Below are 19,426 nucleotides of genomic sequence, written 5' to 3'. Positions count from 1 at the left end.
AATCTGAGGAGCAGGTAACAATATCTAATTGAACAGAACCTAATATGTAATCTGTTGTTTGTCAAGCATTTCACATTAATGACTTTAATTGATCTCATACAGGTAGTTTTATAATTTGTTGGACAATTGGCAGTTTTTGTATTTTTCTCTCTCTACCCCACCACTTTGGATTTAGTCAATTAATATTTGACTGAAGTGCAAACTTTCTGCTTCGATTCATAGAGTTTTATAAAAGTGTTATAGTTCCAGCGATTTTTATACACAAACCTCCATCAGAGACTGAACATTAACAGCACAAACTAACACCGATTTAAATATAAGGATTCTCTTTAATAAGTGAAATCTCTGAAAATAGAGGACTGTGTACTAAAATTGTAATTCTTTTTTTAAACCCAGTAAAATTGAAAGTCTGCACTTCAGTCACATCTTTACTGTTTGATTTAAAATACACTGAGGTGATGTACAGAGGTTAAATTACAAAAATCTGTCTGTGCAGAAAACGTTAAATATTGGACTAGTGTGCTTAATTAATTTTTCTGTTTAAAGATGTTCATCAGCTGCCATCTTATGGCCACTTTGAAAAAAGCCTGCTTCTTTCACAGGCCCATCTTCAGGTTAGGCTTCCAAAATTTTAAACATTTCAGTTTCATGTCTTCATACTTGTCAGTTTCAGTTTCATCGCAGGTCACATCCACTGATGAGAGATGTACTTTTAAAGGTGTAGTTTCACATCTAAAGGTAAGCATGTGTCTTTTGTTCAGCTAGCGTACGACAGAGGGAGACAGTGATCTGTGTGAATGCTGCTCTAACCTGTCTGCTGGTGACACACGACTCAGCTGGAGACAGGTTGGACATCCCTTTACAAACAATCTGTCACAGTCGTTGAGGTTATTTTTACCAGTTGTTCTAAATGCAATATGGTATCTGTACTATTGGTGTGTTCATGAATTTGTTAAAGTGACAGCAGTTAGACAGGTCCCCATTACCTTAATTTTATTCACAGCTTCATTCAGACATGCCCACAACAGTGATGGAGAAAGATGTGGTAAGTATGAGATTGGACTGTACATCAGGTGATGTAATGCATGAGGTCAAGTTTGCTTTCTAAAACATTGGGTTTACGTTATTGCTTTAAGGGCCGTCACCAGAAATATTCAAATATTCATTAATGTGATTCCATTTCAGACTATTAGGATTGCTGTCAACACTTGCCAGTGTGCCTATTTAGACATTAAGGTGACATTTTTAACCTTCAGATTAATGTAAATGAGTTCATGTCTCCAAGAGTTGTACATGTTTTTGACAGAAACAAAGGACGAGGCTGACAGGACAGTTGGCCCTGTTCACACCTTGTAACACTTTAAGTGGAAAGACTATCTGTTAATCACCGAAAACCCCTTTTTTCAGCTGCACAATTAGGCAGGTACAGGGACTCTTGAGACACAAACTTAAGGAGCTGAACAATGAATAACATTGATAATGTTGTGGTTTTCCTATTTCTCAATTAATTTGATTGTAAAAATGTATACCCAGAGCAGTCTTTTTGGAGCTGTGTTTTCTATAACCATCAATAATCAATTTTTTTTCCTGACAATAGACAAATTAACAAATCTTATTAATGTGAGAAGCAGAGGCAAGCTCTTCTTGCCTTGCTTGTTCTCATGAAATACCATAATGCAGGGGTGTCCAACTCCAGGCCTCGTGGGCCGGTGTCCTGCAGGTTTTAGATGTGTCCTTGATACAACACAGCTGATTTATATGCCTAAATTATCTCCTCAACATGTCTTGAAGTTCTCCAGAGGCCTGGTAATGAAGTAATCATTTGATTCAGGTGTGTTGACCCAGGGTGATATCTAAAACCTACAGGACACCGGCCCTCGAGGCCTGGAGTTGGACACCCCTGCTCTACAGCACTGTGCAAAAGTCTTGAGCAACCCCTCTTTTTATGTTTAGCTAGGAAAATGGGAAATAGGTGCAGCGATTTATTAAACTTTGGCAAACAAGTGTAAACACCATATAAGACAGAGACCAATCTAACGAGCTTGAAAGTCAATAACTTACATGACTATTTTCTTCATCACAATCTGAACTCTCTCTGGCATCTTTCTTATCATTTCTCTAACTAACATTTGTTTTTTGATGTTATCTTACTATACGCTGTCTCGTTGAAAGACACGTTGTCACTGGTCAACTTCAGAAACTGTACAGAGGAGTCATGTATGGGGTAAAAATACTGTAAAGAGGAAGCAGATGTGGAGGGCAGCTGTGCTAATTGAGTCTGTTGGAGACTCCAGATGTTTGAAAGTGTGTTACAGCTTAATGTTTGCTGCATCTTCATCTTTGGATGGACATATCAAACCTGTCGTAAAACACTCTGAGGTCAGTGACTAATTTAAATGTTAGAAAAGGACAGTTTTGACCAGTTGTCAAAAATGCTTCAGTCTAGCTGTTTTCCAGTTTTATGGCTTGGCACAGGAGCTTTGCGTAGCTGCTCAGATTGCATTGTCTTCTGTGGGCCTCTTCCTTGACCTCATGGATGACCTTCAGCTCAGGAGACCATAGCTTGTCACTGTGGTAGACACGTCTCATTGTAGTGAGAATGCACACATCCTCACGAAAGCTGATATGTAAGGTCACAGTGTCAGTCACCTCATAGGGGTCAGTGGCTGCAGGATCAAAGACGACCTAGTCTGTGTAGTCAAAGCAAACTTGAAGTTCCTTCTTTGCCTTGTTGGTCCATCTTATCAGTGTTTTATACACAGGTTAAGCAGATTTCAGTCTTTGTTTGTATGATGAGAAGACATGAACCAGACAGTGACCTGAATGTTCAAAAGCAGCGTGATGTCCAGAATGATAGGCATCTTTTAGTGTGGAGGGAAGCCATTCCCAACCAGGCGCAGAAGTACACTAGTACTGAGAGGCAGACTAAAAGGGGTTTGGAAGTAGCTCAAATGAATTCATAATAGGTAGGGAAAAGCTGATAGTAACAGATAGCAGTAAAAGCAGCCAATGAATGGCTAAGATCATGTTTAAAAGTGAGTTTTAAAATGCATTTTAAATGAGATCAAATAATATTTTTTTAAGGATAAAAGGCCACTCAAGTCCATCTGTGGGGGGACTTGGATGACAAAGGTTAGAAACCTCTGCTGTAGGTTACTGGATTTAAATTAATGTAGTAATTAAGTTAGTTAGCAAATGCATGCATACCCCAAAACTCCCTTTACTTTTGTCAAAGATGTGCTTTCTGGCTGTTATCCTTTCTTTAGATGGACAGGTTCTAGACTGTCTGCTTGTTACTGTCGTATGTTGCCTGATGATCATGAGATTTGCACATATCCAGTGGACGGTCCTGTGTAGAATGAGAAGAGTTTCCTGTGTTCAGTTGGAGCTCAAATGACATTATGCTATCTGGTATCACAAAATCTGGGCTATAGCTTAATATACACTCAGATATCTTCTGCCAGTCTCACAAGATGCTTTATGAGCTGTATTGACCGAATCTGTTCAAAGACCTAATACAAAATGAGGGTTACAGCCGTGTCCACTGGCCTGGATAGGTGGTAAGCAAATTTAAGGGAGTGCTTTGTTTTGGAAAATGTTGGCGACTTTAGACTGTACATGTATCCGAGAGCCATGAGATTATCAATTAAAGTTGGATGGTTTTAGGCTTATGGTGTTGTAAGTCAACCCCTGGGCCATGGACCGGTACCAGGCCGCAAGAGTTGAGGCTCGGGTGTAAAAATGATGGTTTTCAGGGTTTTTATCGTTAACTCAGTTTCCCTGGGTCTTTTCCCGTGTTGTAGTTGTGTGTCTTATTTTGAAAGAAATATTGTTGCGTTACCATAGCAACCAGAGAGCATTAAGGGGCAGAGAGGAGGAAGTTACTCTCAATGTTGTTGGCACATTTCAGGAGGACGCTGCTAAAAAAGTTAAACAATTACACAGTGAATTCGCGATTATTATCATATTTACAAAATACCACAGTTTCTGTCTCGGTCGTATCATTTTATTTTGTTGTATTTATCCGTGACACCTTAAAGGCCGGTCCGTGAAAATATTTTCTCACATTAAATCAGTCTGTGGCGCAAAAAAGGTTGGGAACCACTGCTTTTACCAGAAAAACTAAGAGTCAAAGTTAAACGTGTGCTCATTGAACAGCAGCACAGTGAAGAATGTAAATGACAGACAGAGGCTGAGGTGGAATGCAAAACCTAAATCTCAGGCCATAGAGGGCCAGCGAGTCAGTGAAATGGCAGGGAGGACGTCCTAAAGAGGGAAAAGGGCATTAAGTGGAAATGACAAGTGATGAGTGGCCAATAGATAAGAGGGAGTGTGACTAGGGGCAGTTAGGTCAGAAGAAATACCAAAGAGGGCAGATGGGCAACAGGAAGAGGACTAAATGTAAGGAAAATAAGTGGTGATGCTTTCAGAGAATTATACAAAAGATAATAGGGAAAATCTGCGGAGCTAAAACACAGAGTTAGTTACAGAGTAAGGAATGCAGTTTAGGTTACTCATGATGTTGCATCACACCTGAAATGATAGTTTCCAGTCTCTTCCTCAGATTAAGGATTGCAGCTTTCTTGATACTGGACTGTATGCATTCAGCATAAGAGCTTTAAATTAGCTTTTTAAAAAGTGTGTCTGCATTCGTGAGCAGCCTTCTGGACTGAAACGTTGAAGTACATATTCATTGTCCACACTGGCTACACTGGAACAATAAAATTGGTCTTTGCATCTAGAGGAGGCTCAGCACAGGTGTTCACACAAGCTTATCCTGTTAGCCCAATTCTGGCTAGTAGGTCAAATCGGCTCCCATTACAGGTATCCCCCTTTATTTGCAGGAGGAGCATTCAGTGCAAATTAATATCTGTAAGTGACCACAGTGTTGCTTGTTTACTAGCACGGAGTTCCACTGGAGGTTAAATGACAGCATTAGGTCAAGGCATCAGTTTCACTCATGAAATCCCTGTCCCGGGACTCCTTCCAAACTTGTGGCCATTACAATGGAATCACAATAACTTCAGTAACATACGGTTCTTGTCACAGTATATGCCTGTAACCTGAAACAATAACTTCTGACTTTGTCAGTGACCACTGTCTTGGCTCCTGCCTTGGCTCCTGTGTCGCTCACGGTGAGTTTCCCTATTCTTTTATGTCAGTTTCCTGTCTTGTGGCGCGCCAGAGGAATAGACCTAGCTGGCTCCAAGCCAAAAACCTAGATAGAAAGTGAAACACACACACACACACACACACACACACACACACACACACACACACACACAGACACACACAAGCTAACAGCTGTGCTCTTTGGCTGTCTCCTATAAAGTACGGCACAGCGTCTCCTGCAGTTCCCCCAGCATGTTGGCCTCACCCCTCGTCATGGCACAAGGAAAGTGCAATTGGGTTCATCCCAACTTTACATCTCCCCTCCTCCAAGTCATCCTAAATTCAATAACTGTGTCCCATTCCAAACCAGGAGTCACTGAGACTGGACACCCCTGCCCCCGCATTCCCCACACATCCCTCACCTCCCACCCCAATCCTCTGCTCTGATCATGAAGCATGGCTCGCAGCACGTACCTTGTCTCCCTCTCCTCTCTCTCTCTCATGTTGGCCCAGACATAAGCAAACAGCCCTTTGAGCAAACAGTGCAGCACAGTTGTCAGCACTGGCTTCAGTTTAGCACTGCATTGACATGTACAATTAAAGCTGACTCAGAATCTGGGTCTAGAGTTATATCTATGAACTTACAAAAATACCTGAAATACATTGTAATCAGGTTGTTTTAAGTTCATACTTGTCCTCCAGCTGGTGTTTTAGATGTTGCATGTTTAGGAAAGGAACAAATGCAGAAATGTTCCAATTGTTTTTCTTGGCTATTGATTAAAAGTAAATTGATCTAAACAACTTTTTTAATATTATTTTTTTATTTACTGACATCAGGACAATCATGACTGTTGTAGTGAATCTCTGGTCATAGTTAATATCTGGTTATTAACTTCTGTGTGTGTGTGTGTGTGTGTTATATGTGCAGCTTACATAGGATTTTGCAACGGTAAGCGTGGGGGTATGTAAGCTTGGTGACTTATCAGGGTTTCCAAGTATTTGTGAGTAAAGCTGTATGTGTCACTTAACATTGCATTGTTGGCTTACGATAATACATACATATGCAAACATACCTTCACTTCCTGTCTGATGGAGCTGTTTCATGTGGCCCCTGAAGGACACCCTCTTCCTTTATGACACACAGAGGGGACTTCCAGGAAATTTCAATATATTTCCTATACTCTGGCTCCAAAGGGACTGTCACCACGAGGGCACTGGACATAAATACCCGTGACTGAAGTGCAGAGAATGAGTGCTGCATAACATTTTTAACAGACCTGCATTGAGCTGAATGGTTACAATTTACATGACATAAAATCAATTGGAACTTATTTAGTAAACTGATTAAATTCATTTTTGTGCACAGAATTAGTAATGCCATTCTGGTTCCTAATGTTTGTCCTACTTCTGATTGTTTCGTTGTCTCATGAGGAAGTCATATTGAATGAAAACTATTCTAAGAATATCATGAATGAACTCCAACACTCACACTTTCCTTTAAATAGCCTTCATCTTCCTGCAGCAGATGCTTTGTTTAGATGATGGATGAGATTGCTCTTCCATGTGCCTGGGTCAGTTTTGATTTATGTTTTTGTATGTAGTTCAGTGAAACTGTAAATAGGTTGTGGTCATGGTGGGGTTACAACTTAATTAATTTGAATGTGTTGTGATTTTAAATGGTGTTCCTGCACCAGCATAATAGTATCTCAAGTAAAGTTTGTTGTGAATGGTGCACCATTCAGAACATATTTTACTTGAGATACTATTATGCTGGTGCAGGTTCTAACCCCACCATGACCACAACCTATTAACCTAAGCTTTTTAAAGACACAGATACCTTCCTAATTAAGTAATGTTCAAGGTTAACACTGTTCATAGGGATTTTATTTTCCAATTTTTAGAGGTTTGTGATGGTTGCTACAGTTGACTATTTTTTATCTAGTCTCTGAACTCTACTGGAGAGAGAAATGCATCAAATCTTTGTAAATTTTTTGCATATTTAATGTAAGTTCAGGTTAACACATGCTAACAGACTTTGTAAAGCAATAATTAGAAAATAAGTAGCTTAAATGACTAAATAACACTAAGGTCATTGTGCACTTGATTAAACAGAACTAGTTTTAAACATAGTAAAAATTAAGCTGTCTCAAAAACCAAGAAAAGAGAGAATTTTATTATACCAAAGGAGAAATCATTTATAAAGTTCCAAAACTTTTCTAGTTCCACGAGACGAGGCGAGGCTTCTTGGGTGGAAAGAGCCAAAGTTCTCCATTGAGAATCATCAATTTGAAAATGGCAGCTAAGAGTCTCCAACTCATCACAGTTAAGGACAACCTGCTGAATGTAAAGCTAGAACTTGTACAAAGGTCTATAAGAAGAGCACCAAAATCACTTAAATGCCATTTCAGCATTTAAGTCTGGTCTCTCTTTTACTATGTGTGTGTGTTTGTTTTTACAGTGACGTGAAGGACATTCAGAATTTCCTCCTGAATGAGTGCAAGTTGTAACATTTGAGGATGCATGTCACTGGTTGTGGGAAGTTGGGGGTGTTGAAAGTTATACTTTCCTGTGAGCTATGTACTACATTGTCTACCAATTTGGAGGTTACAAGATGTGCACAGTGAGAACATGCCTTCCTAAAGAGCTTCCTTGATTCTGTAAACGATGTATAACAAGTGCTTGACCTAATGAATCTCGTAGTAATAGAACCAGTAATGATTTGCCAAACACAGTGGAGGGAAGATTCATGCAATAAGTTTGATATGTGTCAAACTGTTAGGTTGTAAAATTTGTTCTGATGTTGGCAGGTGATCGTCTGAATATCATAGAGGAGAAATATATAAAAGCTTGCACAACAGGTTTACGTGATATCTTTTTCATGGTACTGTGCATGCTTACTCCCGTCATACTCTCACATTGGTAGAAAACCTTCTAGTTTTCTAGTTGCTACCGGATAATGAAACTGACAGAAGAATGTGCCTGATGTTGCAGATGTTAACTATGAGAGATCCTCATCTTATAAGAATGAGAGCATTAGTGTTGTCCCTCCTGTCACTCAACTCGTAGCAGCTACATTACCTTCAAGAATGGCAAAAAATGCTTTCACTCTCAGCATAGCTATCAGCCATCTCCGAGATACAAGATAAATTGCAGCATCGTGAAACGTAGAGATAACAAAGCTGAAAAAGAAGGCACGTTTATGGAAACAGTAGGAAAGACTTGGTTGTGCCCCACTTGAAAGTTTCAGTGGTTTCCTCATTTGGACAGGAGGGTACATGTCAGAAGGTGAAAGGAGCGACGCTGTGGAATGCTGACAGGGGAAGGTCAGTCTTTCCAGTCACCATGTCTCTGCAGGCTTCCATGTGCTCTCCAAAGCCATATGCTTTGATTACAGGCAGAGCCAGACAGAGTGACAAAGTGACTGCAATGTGTGACGTATTAGACACATGCTATAGGAGGAGCTGTTGAATACAAAGAATTACCATGTTGAGGAGAGTGAAAACAAAAACCTTTTGTCTTTTAGTTGTCTTTTGCACCAAGGAAAAGAAAATGGTCCTCCCACTGAGCCGTGGTGCTTCCAGTTTTCCTATACAGCAAGCACCAGAACTGTGAAAATCTAAATGAAAGGAGTATTCTTCAGAAGCATTTACTTTATGTGAAGATATGCTGAAATTCATAGTGAGAGCTGAAGGACACCTGGACCACACCTGGAATACTAGGTGTGGTGATTGCTGTCTTAAAGATCTACGTTCATATCCACAGAACACTACTATTAAACAGTCTGACACAATGCCAAAATTGACTTTCTATATGTTTTTTTTTGCTTCTTTTTTATCTTTATAATGAATAAAATCCTTCTAAATGTGTTTTGTTATGCTATGGTAACTTCTTGGATAAATAATGCATAATTTGGGGGTCAAATTACATATTTTCTGTAATAACTTAAGAAACAGCAATTAACTTGCAGCCTATCCAGGTTGCACCTTGCTTCTCAGTTTAGACAGGCTAGAGGATAAGGTAGATGGAATTTTAAAAAAAAAGAAAAAAAGCCTATCTCTTTTTTTCTTCCGGAGGGAAGAAATGTTAAAAAAGGGGGGGAAAGGCACAAAACAGAGACAGGATGTCACTTCAGACAGGAAATACAATCAGTGGCTAGAAGATGGGATGAGAAGAGCAGAGGAATATGAAGAAACGAGAAAGTTAAGTGAAACCAAATATCCTTTATTACAGAGCAATGGAAAATAACAAAGCCCCGAAATACATTAATAATACATTTCTACATAAAATATAAACACAAACACTATTCTCCTGAGTTCTAAATTTTAAATAAACTTTTTGCTTTATTTGTTCAAAGTTTGTCTTTGATAAATTTTTAACAGCCCATTTTACACATGACCCAGTTTACCTGATCACAGGCTGGTGGGCACAGAGTGTCTATGTGAGGATCACCTGTACAGCTGTGAAACACAAAAACACAGACCCGAAAAAACATATTAACATAGAACAAAAGAGAAGTCGTTTAAGAAAACGTAACTTTTGGGGGTTAAAAAGAAGCTGCTAATGTATGTAGACTTTCCAAAAAACCGTCCCTCTTTACCAAACTGCACCTCAAAACATCTATGCTTTTTTAATGAAAAACGGCATATAAAACAAACGGAAGCATTTCTGAAGTTTTCTTTAGTAGACGAACCTCATTGTCATTTTCGGCAATAAAAATATTCTAATGAGCGTTTCTGAAAGCACCCAGACAATGAATGGGAAGTGTCTGCGCGGCTTTTTTTGAGGCATTATTTACTTTTTGTTATCTAAACACCGATGGGGCTATTATTTGGATAACAATGAAAGAAAACATTTTGCCTTAAGGGAGGAGCGGCTTATATTGTCATCACTAAAACAATGCAACTATATTTTCAAAGTCATCAATAAAAAAAATCAAACGGCATCACTTTTTAGAAACACCTACCGGATAAGTGCACAAGAGATCCACAAAAGAGCTTCGTTTCCAATTAATGGGCAATAGACGGACCTATGGGCCAAACCGCGAGGACCCTGTGAGGGGCTATGCGGATGCCGCTATGGAGTTTCCCAGTGAGTTATGGGCATGCCTTCATGTTTTTTTCTCTGTACTCTGGCTTTACTAGTTACTCTATTTTCACTCTTTACGCAATGAGTCACTGCATGGTGGGTTGATGTTTAATGTCACCGCGGTACGTAGAAAGGCGCGTAGTCGTTCTTGCGGGCTATCACGTTATCACTATATCCTTGGGGGAGGTAAATAAAAGGTTTTGCCAAAGCACAGCGGTGATGCAAAGTGTGGAAGGTGACTGCATGGACCTATTTTTTTTACACGGACCTGCACGCTGGTCGGGATTCGCGCAGAGACCAGCGCACTTGGTGGCGTATTGGATCTGTTGGACGGAACCTGAATCGTGACGCCTGCGCATGTGTTTAGTTGTTTCACGATGTGTTTTAAAGATGCTGCACCTGTTTGCGAATGTTGCAGAAAACAGGTAGAGGTAAGAGCGCATGTGAGATTTCTATTTTGGTGCCTCGCTTGGTGTGCATGACCTGCGTGCCACAGCAGTCTCTGTGCTGGGCATTTTTGAACACGCTCATCACGCTGATGACACATGGATGCTTGCATTTAGGCTTCTCGGTGTACAGCTTATCCTGTATGGAAGAATATTGGTTCTGGGGTTTGGGATTTAAGCAGCTGGAGATAAGTTGCTACTTTTTCCGTTTTTTCCAAAGGATCTGTGACAAACTACATGTGCTACAGGATTGCCATTTTTCTTCTGTTTTACTCCCTGTAAAGTAATTTTACGTTGAACCGTGCTTTAAGACTGTAATATACCTAGACGCTCTTGATTATTTAAGATACTAACATTTTAAAATGAAATAAACCCAAAAAACGTGTATGTGGTGGAACAAATGTATGATGGAGTGAATATGCATGATTATGACAAAAAAAAGTCTGCTGATGAAGCAGTTGTTAATGGAAATCGCTGCTCTACATGAGGTGCTGAGTATTGAGGACTTTTTTTTGTCTCGTCCACTGGGGAAATCCATCTGCATTGCGTTTCTCTAGCGTGACACAGCATACTGGAAAATTTTCAAACATGCAAGCTGAATCTGTGCTTTCTGGCACAGTCATCGCATACTTAAGTCAGCAGAAAAGAGCAAAGGGTTATCAAAGGGTGACCGCTATAAGGGATTCCAGCAGAACAGGAAATTATGTCAGACCCCTGTCATCTGATAGCTGCCTATTTACAACTCTGCACTTTATCATGTGGAAGACCTGTTCAAAGTAGAAGACTGCAAAGCATTCAGCAGCAACCATTCCACTGGTGATATGTGTTTTAAATAGGATCTCCTTATCAGCCCTGTGTGCCATCTAAAATGCTGTGGTCTTTTTGCACGTGTTTGTGAGAGTTAGATAGAATAACGCATATCAAAAGTGCCAACTTTAAGTCGGCCGGTAACCTTTGCAAAGCATCTGTCACATACCTGGCCTGAAGTTTGCCATTATCCAAAGTACTGCCACTTGTGGACTGCTGATTTCAATTTAAAATAGCAACATGGTTTTGGCAGCCGTTGGCAGACGAAGCTGTTAACTTCCAGTCTGGCCGCAGTCCTGGGCCGCAAATTCCACCATCGTGGTGAGAAAGTCGAGAGTGGATGCATGTGCGTACACTTTTTAGATTGATGAATTCTCACGTAGGCAGTGGTGGAGTTGAAAAGTTCGCTGATAACCCTCAAGCTGAGTCACACACACTAGCAAATGCCAGATCGGATGAAACCCCCCCCCCCCAAAAAACCAGGAGACCAGTTTGCCTCTCAAACTTGCATATGTTATTTTATCAAAGACTGTACTGGTAACTATATGTTGTTATTTTTCAAATAACAATGAAACTTTCTGTCACTGAGGGTAAAAAAGCCCAGATTCCAGTTATATAGAAGCAGATGTGCCACTGACAATTCTCATGTCACTGCCAACGAGGAAGACAGGAGGCGTAGAGGTGAACTGGATGGGGCTGTTGACCTCTTCTTGATGTTTTCTCTTGTGTTATCACTTACAAAATGATTCATCTAATATTGGAAACCATCTCGATTTGTGCTAGTTCTTAGGAGGTCTGAGAACTTAATGTGACCCGTATCGGCCCCATCTGCCTGGGAAAATCATCTGTATTTTCTGTCATGCTTTTGCGTCACACAGCCAGGCTGCTGTGAAAGAGCGCATTCAACATGTGGCACAGAGGAACAAGGCTGATGCCCACATGACCCTCAAGATTTCCAAGTGTATCGTTAGAGTTCAGAATGTGGTTTGATTTCTATGAATGTGACAAGTTTCTTTTATGCTCATGGGAAAAAGTTAGAAACACAGCTGACTAATGTCCCAGCTGTAGAAATACCCTGTTACAGCAAGGATTAAACAAGGTCATTCCTGCACTGTCATGGTGTCTGCAGGTTTCTGTTCATAATGCAGCAGATCACATGGTTTCATTTGCTGAATCATGCTGTGGTGACACAGCTTAAACAGTAACGCATCAAATACTAAGACTGAGCAGCTCAGTCAGTGGTAATGCATCAAAGTTAGGTACACTATTCCTAGAAAGGCTTTTGTTGGCTAACTGATACAGTCCTCTGGCCTCACATGTTCTTGCACTGTACACAGGTCACAGGACAGCAGGGGTCTGAATTAAGTGTGACAACAAATAAACCGATTGTTTTGTGCTCTTCAGTATTTGAGTGCAGTTTCTTTTAGCTGATGTCTCTTCTGTAGTTGTGTATTTAAAATGGTCCACACAATTTTATAACTTGGTAGAATGACTTTTTCTGAAGAACCCCTTTGCTTGCATAGTTTAGGTCCACTTGTTCCCTCAGCAGATCTCTGTAAATCATCTGCTGTGACCTTTGTAGGCACCAGCTCTTAACCCAGTCGAACACCTATGGTAGAGTTTGGGCTGGCGTGCTAGACGACGATCAAACATCAAATGAGACGATATAGTTTGGTAGATCAATGTTCCATCCTTCCAGTAGCGTTACAGACAGTTGAAGTACCAGTACCAAGGAGCACTGAGGTACAGTATCTTACTAAGATACTTTATTTTTTCCTATAATTTGTTTTCAGAATGATGGACCTGACCTGGGCAGAAGTGTTATTTTAAGACTATGTAGAACATTTGCTCTGCTTGCTTCTTTGTAAGGTTTCCCACATTTCCCAGCCATTGGCATCAGAGCCTGAACTTTTTGGTTCGTCTGGTTACGTTAGGATGCTCTATGAACTAGATTGCTTTATATTTTGTATCGGTCTGGATTTAGGTCTCTATCTGTTTGCTCATGCTGGTTAGACCGATGCACAGAAACATCAAGAAGCCCATCTTTGCACTGTTCCCCTAAATAAAATATTCTTTTGATGTGAAACATGTCATGTAAGAATGGTCAAAGTTGAGCTACAAACAAGCAGAGAAGTAAAACAAATGGAAAATTACCAGCTTCACAGCTCTTTCCCTGAGGGGTGACCTGCAGAGTCAGCATGAGAAAGACATTTTAAAATGTTAGTGAAATAATGAACCATGCTTAACTGTTGGTGTGCATATCTCCTGCACATTGTGGTGTCATACACAAAAGTTTAGATTATGCTTATATTTGACTATGCTTATCCCTTATATGTCTGAAGTCCTCCTGACTGCCATGATTATAATATGGCTGTTATGTCTTAAACTAAACTTATATTATTCAGTATTATGACACTTTCTCTCACAGCTGTTGCCTTCTTATAAGTGCAAATTATGCACCAAGCCATGCTGTTAACTTGAAGATGTATATATGGATGGTAGAGAAAAATCTGATTGATGTCAGCATAAAAATCATGTAAAGGCTTAACTGCAACATGCAATAAAGACAGATTTATCATTAGTAACACAGTGAATGGCTGGAAAACTAAGGTACGTTTCCAGAGAAAAAGCATTAGTTGTTAATGAAAAGGTAAAACGTGGTTTCAGCTCAGAAGAAACTCAGTTTCAGTGCTGGTACTGGACATGTGAAGTGGTATCGAACCATGGCCAGAGTTTGATGAAATGTGTTTGTGTGTCCGTTGTGTCTGATAAGCAGGACTGCTTGCCTTGCTGTTGTTAGTGTTGGACTGGACCCAGCCAGGCTTGTCATCCCCACTGAGGCCAATTTGTGACCTGAGGGTCCTGAACCATTTCATACAGGAAGCACGAGACGCAGAAGGTGCTATGGTGAGAGGAAAATGTATGCATGCATTAAAACCTGAGAGCAGCTGAAGGTTGCTTTATGTTGTCCTCTAAAGACCCTTTGTCTGCTGAAGTCATCAATACTCTCTCTCTCTTTTTGCAGAAGTCATGTAGAGAAGGCTGTGGCCTGTCCCAGTCTGTCACCGTCCCCCAGACTACAGTAGACTTTGATGTATGGGAGAAGAAAAATGTAAGTAATCACTGATGACAGCTGGATGTTAAGCAGCAGATTTAGATCAGCTATCAAATTCAGTAGACCTGTGGGCGAAGCTGTAGTACCTGTTCATTTCTAATCTGATCATTATTACCGGCTTCGTTTGTTCTAGTCTTTAAATCCTGCCCTCTGTTTATTTCTTTGCAAGGCACTGGAGCAAGCCCAGGAGGTGCAGACTGGTTTATGGTTGTTACAACAGTCCCTCAACACGCTCCAGACGTCGGTCACCAACACAGCAATGCACAGTCACATAGACAACACCATCAGAAACCTGCTCAGCATCAACGCTGTGCTGCGTAGTCTCAACATCCAGGTGAGTTAGAGAAGCTTCCCAGGTAGTAATTCAGAAATAACAGCTCAGCAGTTGCCCAGCAAACATCCCTGTGTTGTCATTGTGTACATGGGCAAATGGTCATGGTCAGGTGCCAAAATGTGCAATATTTGGTTCACAACCAAAGGGGATCTTGTTTCGATATCTGATCATTGCGCATTTAGGCCCTCTTTAATGAGCAGTATAAGCTGTGGTAGTGGATTTTTAAAGCAGTCAGCTAATTTAGTCGGATCAGGCATGTGCAGAGGTGCAGTGCTATTTGTTTTAGTAGTGGAGCACATCAGTCAGGCACATTTGAGTAATCTGCTTCTAAAGCTCTTTCTAAGTTTATGACCATTATTCAACTATAACTGAGCAAATGTGATCAAACTGACTTTAAAAATATATGAAGTCCTCTGTCTAACCATGCTTATCTCTTCTTACTTGTTGCTCATTGCTCTCTCCTCCCTGGACACATCTACTCTCTCTTTTCACATTACTTCCTGTGGGATAGATGCCCATGCACTCTCTAACTATGATGCCATCTCTCTCCCTCACCTATTCTCTGGTGAATTTTGAATTCTACTGCATGCATTTACAAAGATAATATCAGAGTTACAGAACTGCAGCAGTTTGATGTTTCAGTAGTGGATATTCAATTCAGTTCAATTCAGTTTTATTTATATAGCGCCAAATCACAACAACAGTCGCCTCATAGCGCTTTATATTGTAAGGTAGACCCTGCAATAATACATACAGAGAAAAGCCCAACAATCATATGTGCCTACTATGAGCAAGCACTTTGACGACAGTGGGAAGAAAAAACTCCCTTTTAACAGGAAGAAACCTCCGGCAGAAACAGGCTCAGGGAGGGGCGGGGCCATCTGCTGCGACCGGTTGGGGAGAGAGAAGGAAGACAGGATAAAGACACGCTGTGGAAGAGAGACAGAGATTAATAACAAGTGTGATTCAGCAGAGAGGTCTATTAACACATAGTGAGTGAGAAAGGTGACTGGAAAGGAAAAACTCAATGCATCATGGGAATCCCCCGGCAGCCTACGTCTATTGCAGCATAACTAAGGGAGGATTCAGGGTCACCTGGTCCAGCCCTAACTATATGCTTTAGCAAAAAGGAAAGTTTTAAGCCTAATCTTAAAAGTAGAGATAGTGTCTGTCTCCCGAATCCAAACTGGAAGCTGGTTCCACAGAAGAGGGGCCAGAAAATTGAAGGCTCTCCCTCCCATTCTACTTTTAAATACTCTAGGAACAACAAGTAAGCCTGCAGTGCGAGAGCGAAGTGCTCTAATGGGGTGATATGGTACTACAAGGTCAGTAGTATATTACAGATTTGAGAGCAGAAGAAAAAGAAACTGATATTAAATGATTTGTGGTTTGCACAGACAGTCTGCACCAAAGTAAAACATCTTTGGGTGCTTAAAAAGCTACTTTTGGAGTTTCCCTCTCAGAACACAAAATTTTAGGATAATATGCAAATGTGACATACTGAGGTTTGTGGCACGCAGTTCAACACTAAATTTAACAGTTAAAAAAAAGCATGTGTTGTTGGGTTGTCACAGTTAATGTGATTTGTGTTCAATGAACGAGTGAGTAACTGGTACTTTGGGAGATGGCTCAGCTGTGAGTGCAATCCCCCAAACTTTGTCCTGTCTCTTCCCCGTGTTCTCATACTGCACATTTAGAGCCAAGTCCCCTCCTGCTCTTCAGTAATGATGTTAATATGTGAATGAAGCCAAGCAGAATGGACTGAGCTGAACTTTCAGGCTTTTGGTTGCATTTCTACCTGAATATTGATACATAATTAAAATATTTACACACAGCTGTTAATGTGACTTTGTTAGTGTGTCACTATTAATGTTTGAATCTTAAACTACATAATACTACATTTATTTATTACAGCCTGCAGCAAAAAAAGGTTCATGATAGTACCTGGCACAGTAACGTTATCTTCATTAACACACAGACACACTGGGATCAGACAGTAAATGTTTTCTGTTCTACACATTGCACAAATCAGCTGTTTACACACAGATTTCAGGTTTATACAGTTTGATAGTTTTAATAACGCAGCTCTCCTGTGCTCCACCTGAGTCTCAGACCTCTGAACCCCACACAGAGTCCCCAGCAACGTCAGAGGAGTTATCCCTCATATCATAAACATTCAGCCTCCTTTCATTCATCTTAAGTGCTACACTGTTTTCATAGAGAAACAGATGTGTAAAACCTGAGCCTCCACAATATTACTGTTACTAGGACATCACTTGACTGTCATTGGCTGCACTAATTTTGGAGCCCCTAATTTGTGCGGCTCTTAGTAGTTGAATATTGAAACAGACTGCATCTTTATATAAAAATTAGTGCATTGTGAGGCCTCCCACTCCTATGGTCCATCTTTGCAAATGCTCTTTGGTAAACAGGATTTTTGATGTGAAAAGAAGTTTTTGCACCTGTGCAGATGTTAGTAAATCTAGCCCTAAATACCACGATCACAAGTTTGACCCCACATTTTTTGTTGTTGTCTGTCTTAATAACTGTGATAACTGAATTTCAAGCAATTGAGCCAGCTGTGAATATTGGCTCGAATTTTGTCATTTGGGGGAAAAAGTGGTGGAGCATCAGTACAGTGTGTTCCAGCACATCTACGCCTCTGGACATGTGATAGGCAAGATTAGGAAAAGACATTGCAGAAGAGGGATGGCATGTTTTATTCTTATCATTGCTACTTGGAACATTTAGCATAAACTATGTAAAAAAATAATATTACTGTTAAAAAATCTGGCACAGGAAAATGTGGGGAAAGGTATTTACTTGATGATTAGAGCCAGTGTATTTGTTTTCTAAGATGGTCTCACTTACTGCATTGAAGTGAAATAGAGACTCTTTCTTTGGCAACAGACAAACGAAGCACTGTCACGTGGCTCAAGAGTTTGGAGTTCGCCTTGTAATCGGAAGGTTACCGGTTCGAGCCCCAGCTCGGACAGTCTCGGTCGTTGTGTCCTTGGGCAAGACACTTCACCCGTTGCCTACTGGTGGTGGTCAGAGGGCCCGGTGGCGCCAGTGTCCGGCAGCCTCGCCTCTGTCAGTGCGCCCCAGGGTGGCTGTGGCTACAACGTAGCTTGCCATCACCAGTGTGTGAATGTGTGTGTGAATGGGTGAATGACTGGATATGTAAAGCGCTTTGGGGTCCTTAGGGACCATAAAGGCGCTATATAAATACAGGCCATTTACCATTTACCAAACTGTCCTGAAGGACAAACTCCTGTCGTAAGAACAGTGTGTCATGACTCAGGGGTCACATCATGTTTCTTTGTATTCCCTTTCAGGAATTTACACCACCAGCAAATGCAACAGACCTTGAGGGAACATGGAGGGTGTCCTTAGCAACAGAGCTGCTTCAGGTCCACGTCAACTTCCTGCGAGGCAAAGTGCACCTTCTTCTTTCGAGTGCACAGGCATGCAAGCCAGATGTCAGCTGATCCACCGATCGCCCCATCCCGGGCGAAGAAATTTGTGTTTCCAAAGGCAAGAGGAGAAATGTGACACTGGTTAACCTGCACGCTGCTGGAAGCGGTGTGGAATGAGAAAGACGCAGCAGTCGTCGCATGCAGAGGAAGAGCTGAAAGGATAGGACTGTCTCAGCAACGCTTTGGATGGACAGGAGATGAACGCACCTTGGAAAGTAGATGTGACTCATGGACCAAAGTGATGCTTTTGGGAAGCACTGCTCCATTAGCTGTTTTACTGGCACTCTCTTGCACTTTGTGTGTGAATGTACTTCAGTGTGGTCGAGCTAAGACTGAACGTTTCAGTGTCGTCCGTGTGCGTCTGTTTTCAGCGAGTCTGACCCTTACACTTATTTCTTTAGAGGGAAACACCCAGTTAATACTGACTACACCTGGGCATCAATTTCACTACTGGAGGCAGAAACTAACGTGGCCTCACTCATGGTTTCCACATTTTTCAACTTTGCCTCACAGAAACAGTCTCTCAGAATTTTTTCAGTGAATATTTTAATATATTTTTAAGTTGAGTAATTACTATTTATATAGATTTTTCTACTTTAAGCTCAATCTTTGACGTAGTGTCAGGTCTAACATGCTAGTTGGGCTCTTTGTCATGTTTTCTTGTGTAACACTGAACACATTTGCAAAGGTGTTTGCTCACATCATTTGCAATGGCATGCTGCTCTTTCTTCTTCTGTTTTTTGATGATTGTGTGTACCTGATTGGCTGTTTGACACTGCATGTCCTTTCCAAATAACAAAGGCTTACAAAGCTGATGTTCAGTTCCAGTGAGTTTGGGGGTGTGAGAGGTGAGGAGGGTTACATGAGAACTGTGAAGCTGCTACGTCATTCTCCGTGTTGTTGTTTTTGCCTGACTACACTCAACCAGTCTCTACACGCTGATAGCCAGACTGTCTGGAAAAACTTACAATTTACATCCTGTGGGGCTGTAATTGCAAATAGTTTTCCAGAGGCTGACGCTACACCGTCTTCTCCCTCCCTCTATTGT

General features: G+C 40.9%; 1 protein-coding gene and 1 long non-coding RNA gene across 3 annotated transcripts; both read left to right on the top strand.

The window, feature by feature from the left end:
* The first annotated feature begins 389 nt into the window (after positions 1 to 389).
* On the top strand, positions 390 to 8,809 carry LOC112841735 (uncharacterized). Its single transcript, XR_003214924.1, has 4 exons — positions 390 to 614; positions 762 to 846; positions 1,004 to 1,045; positions 7,333 to 8,809. It is a non-coding gene; the product is annotated as an uncharacterized LOC112841735 (long non-coding RNA).
* Positions 8,810 to 9,565: 756 nt separating this feature from the next.
* On the top strand, positions 9,566 to 19,400 carry epoa (erythropoietin a). Of its 2 annotated transcripts, none has more exons than XM_005462482.4 (5): positions 9,566 to 10,200; positions 14,227 to 14,357; positions 14,476 to 14,562; positions 14,735 to 14,899; positions 18,238 to 19,400. In XM_005462482.4, the coding sequence occupies exons 1-5, from the start codon at positions 10,122 to 10,124 to the stop codon at positions 18,388 to 18,390; spliced, it is 615 nt and encodes a 204-aa protein (XP_005462539.1). In that variant the 5' UTR covers positions 9,566 to 10,121; the 3' UTR covers positions 18,391 to 19,400. The 2 variants fall into 2 exon arrangements, with proteins under 2 accessions (XP_005462539.1, XP_003457688.1); XM_003457640.5 differs by lacking the exon at positions 9,566 to 10,200 and adding an exon at positions 10,293 to 10,628.
* Positions 19,401 to 19,426: the final 26 nt, after the last annotated feature.

Source organism: Oreochromis niloticus, linkage group LG3, assembly GCF_001858045.2.
Source record: "Oreochromis niloticus isolate F11D_XX linkage group LG3, O_niloticus_UMD_NMBU, whole genome shotgun sequence".
NCBI classification, from domain to species: Eukaryota; Metazoa; Chordata; class Actinopteri; order Cichliformes; family Cichlidae; genus Oreochromis; species Oreochromis niloticus.
The sequence above is the reverse complement of the archived record's forward strand: the minus strand, read 5'-3'. Positions and strand labels throughout refer to the sequence as shown.